General features: G+C 33.2%; 1 protein-coding gene across 1 annotated transcript; it reads left to right on the forward strand.

The window, feature by feature from the left end:
- The first annotated feature begins 4,639 nt into the window (after positions 1-4,639).
- Positions 4,640-7,050, forward strand: LOC114533335. The gene is made up of 4 exons (XM_028554843.1): positions 4,640-5,265; positions 5,380-5,569; positions 5,739-5,830; positions 6,007-7,050. The coding sequence occupies exons 1-4, from the start codon at positions 5,110-5,112 to the stop codon at positions 6,319-6,321; spliced, it is 753 nt and encodes a 250-aa protein (XP_028410644.1). The 5' UTR covers positions 4,640-5,109; the 3' UTR covers positions 6,322-7,050.
- Positions 7,051-9,611: the final 2,561 nt, after the last annotated feature.

Below are 9,611 nucleotides of genomic sequence, written 5' to 3' on the forward strand. Positions count from 1 at the left end.
CGCATGATGTACCTTGTATTTTGAGAAATCTGTAGTTTTTTTGTTAATACATACAATTGAAGGGTTTTTTTCGTACACCGTGTGTCCGGCTATCTCATGGTCGTCTACATTACTGTTATGTCCGTAGCAGAACAACTGTTATAAATTCCCAGTATTTTTTAACTAACATGAGCGTTTTGATTAAAATCCATTGTAAAAAGCACCGTTTTCCAAAGCAGGCGCATTTCCAAGCTGTAATCGTTGGATTTTTAGAATAATTAAAACGTGTCAATATAACTGGCTGTATTATCGAGTATATTACTCTATAAAAATCTCTGAAACAAATACCTGTAATTTTGTTGACATTGTGCAATCCCTATCATTACCAATACGAATGAGGTTTGGAGATTGGAGATTGGACTGTGAAAACCACATTCCAATTTCCACATTTATTGTTGCAGTAAGCAACCCTGCATTTTAGCAACTCGTTATGCAGCACCTTATACGATATAGGCTAGTAGCAGTGGCGCCGTTACGAATTTGGACAAATCTGAAAGCCGATTCTAGAAATCATCGGGGGAGACACTGTATAACAGACGCATAAAAACTTGATCAGATTGCAATATTGCTGTTCGTTGAAATGTTGCAGCATTGAGGTTGAGAAGAGAGCACGAAATTGTTCAGCCCACAATCATTACAACATACAACACCATGTGAAAGCGAAATAGGGAAAGGCAGGCTATGAAACGTCATATTTCGTCGAGATTTATGTTGCTAGTGAATTCTTTTATTCGTGAATAACAAACAAATATAGCAAGTAGGACGTAAACGGCCACTGCACGGGTCATTAAAAAATAACCGGTAACAATAACGTCTCCAATGCATGTGCAACCGTCCATGTGAAATTTATTCACAATTATTTCGCAACATCTTTGATCGCGACAAAATTCGTTGTTATGGGATCAGTCGAAACAAACATTCGAAGGGATATTACAAAAGAAACTTCAAAAGATGATCGTTAATCGAAGAGAATAACTTTGAAACTGATCATTGAAACAGTTGGGTCGAGTGAGTACTATTCTAGCAACAATCTTTGTTTCCAATCATGTATATTATATCCATGCAGTAAGTGGCTCGAGCTAAGTTGGGAATTAATCATTTTTGTACATACAGTACAAATTAATATTTTCCTATCAAAGGATCATCTGCTCAGAATTTTTGCTGTAAAGGAACCACCGCTAGTATGGTACAAAGCTGTGAATTGTCAGGACTTGTTAGACTTCATTTCTCTTTTAACAGCTGTCTACGCTGGTTTTGATATTTTTCTTCGCTGTCATGAAAGTTACTTATATTTTATACATACGGATTTTAATCTTTATTTAAAAATAGGAAATATCAGCATCGTTAGGGAATGAGAATATCTTTTTATATGCGTGCAATATGAAGACTTTAAGCCAATATTAAATTTTGTAATGCGAATGACTGTCGCCTGTGTTTTAATTAGAAGACTGGTATCCGTTGCTGTATTAAATGTCGCTATTCCGGTTTTAATATACGACAATCAGGTTGCAATTTGAGACTTGAGAGCCTCTTAAATGAATCAATAAAAGATAGCCGCTCGATTGCTTCGTTAAGTACCTAAAATATTAAGAAATATAGCCCTTTAAGGTCGAAAAATTGAGAAGTAACAGTTACCATTGAGTTTGGTAGAAATGCCAAGATGTATTATGTGTTGATATTGCTGCGATTTGAAAAGTATTTTCAGTATCACTATAAAATTCATGGTTACTGTATAATAATTAGTATTGAACAAATTTTGTACCTCGGCAAATTTTGTATCTCGCCCACGAATATGCAGTAAGTTAATGCAACATACAATAAATGGCGTATATATTATAATATATATATTATATATATATTATATATATATATATATTATATATATATTATATATATATATATATATACATCTATATAATTATATATATATATATATTATAAATAATTATTAATAATATATTAAATATATAAAATATATTATATATTATAATATATTATATATTATTATATATATATATATATATATATATATATAATCTTGGATTTGTGCGTAGTAAACCAGAGTGCTCGAAATACAATTTTATGATTATTTTTGGTTGATTTGTTTATATATATATATATATATATATATATATATATTTATATATATATATAAATATATATATAAGATATATATATAATATATATATATATAAATATATATATTATATATTATTATATATATATTAAAATATATATATATATATATTTATATATATTTTCACATTAATCATCACTTTGATTGTAACTCAGAAGGGGTTATATATCTAGTAGATTGCAGGAAATGTGGCAAACAATATGTGGGCTGTACTATAACACCTTTCAGATTGAGGTTTAATAACCATAAGAGCTCTTTGAATAGATATGGGGAGGGAAAAAGGAATATTTGCGGTCAACAATTGTATGCACATTTCTATGGGGAAGGTCATTCAGGTTTAAAAGATTTTATGGTTCGAGTTATTGACAATACAAATGCTAATAACCCGACCGAAAGGGAAAGGTTTTGGATAGAAAAAATTCAATGTTATGTGCCATTAGGTTTAAATGAGAGGAAAGATTGTTAAGTGTATGGTTATGCTAATTTTTAGGTAATTAGGCTATATAGGTTTGAAGGACGGTGAACAGATTGTTATTTCGTTTCTGACGAAGGGGCTTGCCCCGAAACGTAAAATAAAGTTATTATTTCATTTTACTTTTTTGTATATTGATGTATATATATATATATATATATAATATATATATTATATATATATATATTATAATATATATATATATATATTTATGTCAATATGTCAATAACAACTTAAGTAACAGTCGTTCCCAACTTGGCCTTGTAGCTCAGACGGTAGAGCATCGTTCTAGAAATGCGAAGGTCGCGGGTTCGATTCCTACCGTGGTCAAGTAGAATTTTCTGCTTGCCCGGTTGGTTATACTTGTGTAGAAAGAACATATAAAACACAGATCACATTATAACCCCACAAGTGAACACATGGCTCAATTAAGAGCAAAAGTATAAATATATCAACATTTGCAGAAGTAACTGCATAACGACACGTAAGGACGAAACTCCGTAATGTCAATAACAACTTAAGTAACAGTCGTTCCAACTTGGCCTTGTAGCTCAGACGGTAGAGCATCGTTCTAGAAATGCAAAGGTCGCGGGTTCGATTCCCACCGTGGTCAAGTAGAATTTTCTGCTTGCACCGGTTGGTTATACTTGCATGTGTAGAAAGATCATATAAAACACAGATCACATATAACCCCACAAGTGAACACATGGCTCAATTAAGAGCAAAAGTATAAATATATCAACATTTGCAGAAGTAACTGCATGCATAACGACACGTAAGGACGAAACTCCGTAATGTCAATAACAACTAAGTAACAGTCGTTCCCAACTTGGCCTTGTAGCTCAGACGGTAGAGCATCGTTCTAGAAATGCGAAGGTCGCGGGTTCGATTCCCACCGGTTGGTTAATTATACTTATGTGGAAAGAACATATAAAACACAGATCACATAATTTTATAACCCCACAAGTGAACACATGGCTCAATTAAGAGCAAAAGTATAAATCGTAGAAGACTTTGTGTTTGATATATATATATATATATATATATATATATATATATATATATATATATATATAATATATATATATATATATATATATATATATATATATATAATATATATATATATTATATTATATTACACTGTAAATTTCGCAGTGTTACGCCAACACGAAACTGGTGTAGGATAACACCGATTAGGTGTTTTGCCAAGTCAAACACCATTGGAGTGTAGCAATACACTTAAAAAGCGTAATTCTACACTATGCTAGCGTTTCTGTAACACTTTCTCGGTGTAAAAACAAACAAACCTAGGTTACACCAAATTTGGTGTTTTTTTACCTAAAAATGGCATACATTTACCTACTGCTCAGGTTATATTACACTGAACGGTTGCGTTAGTATACACCTATTTAGTGTAAGATATGCTTACACTCGATAAGTGTATATCTACACTTTGGTTTTTGTATTAATACACCAAAAAAACGTGAATGTACCGTGATCTGGTGTAAGTAAAAACAAGGTTATTAAACACCGAGAGCGTTGTAAATTTACCGTCTACGGTGAATATTTACCCGATATGAGTTTTCAAATTGCACTTGAAGAGCGTAAACTTACATCTAAATTGTGTACAAAATTCAATGCCTTATAAATTAAGACCGCGACGGAAAATGCTTGATTTGTTGCAAAATAAAAGAGTATATATGGTTGTATAGATACAAAAGAATGGGAATTGACTACATACTAAGAGACCAATAGACCCTGGGTCACAACAATTTGTATACCAGGTACGAAAACGTGTTTTCGTCAAATGTTCCTAAGCAAGCATGCACATGCAGTTTTTTCGTTAAATGTTTCCAGGCAGGCACAGTATCATGAGTCAGACAATTCATTTATTTACTGAATTTCTTTATTATGTTTAATAGTTTCTTTAACACATGTATACTATTGTTCAGCATCAGATAGGTCGTACTTCATTCTTACAAAGTGTTTTGATTCTCTATTTACAACGATGGTATAAAGATCTAGAGGATGATGATCTAGCATCCCAGAAAATAATAAGGGCACAAATTCTTCCAAAACTTCAACCTCATAGCAATGAATGTGCCTGCTAAAAGCAACTGTATTTACTTTCTTGCAAGAAAACATAACATCCATGTTTGGCATAAAAAAAACATTATGTATAAAAAGAAACACAGGAAAAATTAATTGCTGATAGACTATGATCATATTCTTTTTATACTTGTATCCATTGACTTTCACCCAATTCAACCTAGAATGTGAATATAGTTTTCACTTTTCAGTCCAGTTTTAAATAATTTTTACCATATATAAGAACAAACTTGAAGGCTTGGATTTGACAGCTAAGGTGCCAGGAAGCAGCCGAAGGGGAATAATAAATTGGGAACCTCCTGCTGTTGATGGTGAGGACCTACATTCTAACAAAGCCCATGTTCAATGGATGCAGAAGGAGTACCGAAAAAAGCACCCAAACATGGAAGTCGTTAAGCAGAAAATGCAACTGACTTTCTCCTTCAGAAGAAAGTACATAAATGCTGGGAAGTGTTCCCTTAATGAAATTGATGCAAAATACCCTTTTTTATTTGAACATGATCAGGTTAGTATTATATAGTTAGTAATATCTGTGCATAAACATATAATCCGGCACTGGGTAATATAATTGATAAGTTACTTTTAAATTACTCTTATAACTTATATTGATTTTTTATAGTTGCAAGATGAGTATGAAAGATTGGTGTCTGGCAGTAGTGTTAAAGATTTGGTTGTTACAAACTTACGTGAGCTTGCACCTAAGATTTTGAAAGCTGCCAGCAAGAAGAAACTCCCTCAAGTTGAAGAACTGGTTCAAGCTTGCGTACAAAATGAGGATGAACTGGATGAGGAGAACAGATTGACAGATGGTAATCCCATTCATACTCATTTAAATGAATATATTTTCACTATCAAAAGTTAATTATTATGCTGTGTGCGGTTTCAATATATACACCCTATTGTGATTATTCTCCTTCTTTATTAACACAGTCAGAGCAATAATTAAGATTAAATATGTAATTTTTTCTTTGTTCCTAGATGAGAAAGTTGTTGTGGCACTTTGTACCTTGCCACACCTTTTGGAAAGGAAAACAAAAAGTAATCCACATCCAGAAAATTTCCTTTATCAGGTAAGTATAATATACTTTAGTACCTTGTCAATGCTTATCAATGTTATTACACCACCTTTTGGAGAAATGTATTGTCATGATAAGTGTAAGCTAGTGGTCTGTTAAGTGGTCAATCATGAATAGTTTTAATATGAAGACTTTGTTATGATTTTTTAAAATTTTTATTTCAAATGTAGACAGCAGAAAACCCAGAGGTATTGTTAAAGAAAGCTGCCAGCCCCATCAGCCCATTCATCATCTTTGTGGAGGACAGTGATGGTCACATAATGAACAAAATGTTTGTTGCAGGGGAAAAACAAGTTTGTTTGGAAACAGATAACATTTTTTCAGCAGTATCGTCCCTTTTGTTTTTGTATTATGTTTGTAATTTAGAGTACCCGAAACAGTGTTTTAACACGTTCCTTTTTTTACAACGTACTGTTCTAAATATTTTTGACCGGGTAAGAGTGCCAACCAAAGTTTTATTATTCTTAAATGAACTGGAACAGTGAAATATTAGGCATAAGTGCATGTTATATAGCTGGTTTGTAAATTTGTTATGTACAGTATAATATAATGTAATATATTCTGTCATATAGAAATAAATATGTTTTTACCTTACCACTGCACTAGAATTAATTAATTTCGTGGCACCGGGCCATTGTTTAGAAGAGCATTTTTATTCTTTTGGTGTACTTATACACCAGATCGGTGTCTATATTACTGAAAGCATATTTACACTAAATAGGCGTAGAAAACCCTTTGGAAGGGTAAGTTTACCCTCGCGGTGTATTTATACACCAGATCGGTGTCCATATTACTGCAAGCACGTATACACTAAATAGGCGTAGAAAAACCTTTGGAGGGGTAAGTTTACCCTCGCGGTGTATTTATACACTAGGTCGGTGTCCATATTGCTGCAAGCACGTTTACACTAAATAGGCGTAGAAAAACCTTGGGAGGGGTAAGTTTACTCTCGCGGTGTATTTATACACGAAGTTGGTGTTCATATTGCTGCAAGCGTTTTTACGCAAAATAGGTGTAGGAAAACCTATAGAGGTGTTAGTTTACGTTAATGGTGTATATTTACGTCGCCATAGTGTACACATAGCTGCATAAACTTTACCCATGAATAGTGTAAATTAACCCAAAATATAGCGTAAATAAACACCATATTAGTGTTCATATTGCTGCAAGATTTTACACCGATTTCGGTGTTGTGCCAACACTCCGAGATTTACAGTGTATAAGTATTGTTTTGTTGTGGGATGAGATGTATCCTTCCCCCATAAATGAATAAATGAAATAAATAATATGAATAAATAAATGAAAGCCATAGATTGCACAAAATCTTCAACCGAAACACGTTAAAGTTAAGTTATAGTTGTATGCCAAACGTACAGAGCATCATCTCATCCCACAACAAAACAATACTGCGGAACGAAGTTAACAACAACATCACCACAGAAAACCGATGCAATTGCCGCGTGAAAGACGCATGTCCACTTCGAGGCGAGTGTCAAACAAAAGCCGTAGTGTACCAAGCTGCTGTAACCAATGAGGCGACGAAAGAAATTGAAACATACGTTGGTCTTACCGAAAATACTTTTAAAACACGCTATCTCAACCACACCAGCACCTTCCGCAACAAAACTAAGAAAAATGCAACTGAACTGAGCAAACACATTTGGCAATTAAAAGATAATAATACACCATACACCATCAATTGGAAAATAATGAAAAAGTCAAAACCATACTGCAACAAAACCAAACGCTGTAATCGATGCCTTTCCGAAAAATTCATCATTATCTGTCACCCTGAATTAAGCTCTCTTAACAAACGCAACGAACTCGTATCCGCCTGCCGACATCGAAAGAAATTTCTCCTTAGTAACACCCATGTAACATGATCTAATTAATTAATTAATTATGATTCTCCTGTATATAGTCTGTCGTGCTGTTGTAATATTATATTATTTACCTGACGAGTGTGGCAAGCTATAAGCTTGTCATACGAAACAGTCCTGTAGTAAATAAAATTTCGATGAAGTAACCTGCGTTTTCTCATCTTGTGTTATGCCGCTCTGCATTAGCATTGAGCACTCTACCCAGACGATTTTGTATGCGCTAGTTTCTATCATCACGATAGTTTCTATCACTACACCTGTATATATATATATATATATATATATATATATATATATATATATATATACATATATATATATATATATATATATATATATATATATATATATATATATATATATTTCCTTCAGTTAAACCCGTAATTAATTTAGAGGATAAAATCGTTGTGAAATACAGAACATTCTGCCATGCAGATATTCTTTTCCGTTTTTTTGAACGGTGGTGATTGCATGCTCGTGACCTCGGATTTTTTGCAATTTTTGCCTCAATCTTTTTGTGAATTTGTCAGTTTTTAAAAGCAACTATGTGTCATCTTGTTATGATATTATTTACAATTACTGAAAGATAGCACATTTTACCATGTTCAGGGGGCAAAGTTCTCAAAAATTTTTTTCAGAATCTAATTTATTTGCTTCAAAACACTGATAATTCGCGTGGCGTCGGTGAATTGCGACCAGCGTGTGGTAGGGCAATAGTAACATCTTTAAGTTGTTTTTTTGGGAATGTATTCTGTTGTAATTAATTTTGTGGAAACGTCAACAAACCACGCTCACTTGCCTTCTGTAACCCTCATTTCCTGCTAAATTTAACAGAAAATATATATACCTCAATACAGAATATCAGCATTTATCTTTTATCGAAAGTTCCTTCGTTTTATACTAAAAAATAGCCCAAAACAATATGAATTTGATTTCATAGGTGTAGAGTTTTGTTTTCGTCTAATCATTCATAATGCATAATAATTTTCTAGTTAGCAACACCTTCTGTCCTTAGATACATTAAATTACGAATTTGCCAGGCTTTCAATTTCAATAATTAAATAAGACGGGAATTTCCTTCTTGATATATTTTTGCATTAACACGTTATGGTTAATACAGTACGTTGCTATGCTGAAGAGTTGTCCCGCCACGTAAATTTTAAGTTTTTATCATTTTTCAATTATTTTTAAATCTTTTGCGCCATATAATTAACACCAAAATATTAGGGATAACGTAGGGTACTTAGTGGCTGCGTATTCAAAATCCGTATTTCGTAATTGCAATTTTGCAATCATTAAGTCCCGAAAAAGTTTCTCGGGGGAGTCCTTGTTTGCATAAGCGACCGATCGGCTGCCTCATTATAAAGTTTCTCTCGGGTAGCTCCATCCATTGAGCTCCCTTACTCTACGCCCATCAAAGCCGCCATCGGTATAAGTTTGCACGTCTGGATGGACACTTTATCGAAAGAAAAGTTTTATTCCAAATTTTTATTATATAACACCCATGCGTTTATTATTTACCAATTACCACCCATGTGTCAAACTAATTCGATTTATTCCCCTTGCTTTTTTAAAAGAGACTCATAGAAAGATTTATACTTTTACGTGCAGTGACTGTCCAGAAATAAGCTAACAAGAACCGCAGTCAGACCGAGGTCGAACCACAGTGAGACCGATGTTTATCCTCGGTCGAACTCGGTCTGACAGACATTTTAGATGTTTTTTATTCGATGATTGTGTTTTGACCGTATCGAACGTGGCTCTAGCCACGGTCAGATTTTCCCACCTGGAATTTTTCAGTTTCATCTTTTTGGATACGAAACGCAATCTAATATTCACACATTATTTAGAAGTACATATTAATTATTTGAATCACACCAAAATTAGGCAAATAT

This window comes from Dendronephthya gigantea, unplaced genomic scaffold, assembly GCF_004324835.1.
Source record: "Dendronephthya gigantea isolate DGI-Jeju-01 unplaced genomic scaffold, DenGig_1.0 000089F, whole genome shotgun sequence".
In the NCBI taxonomy this organism is placed as follows: Eukaryota; Metazoa; Cnidaria; class Anthozoa; order Malacalcyonacea; family Nephtheidae; genus Dendronephthya; species Dendronephthya gigantea.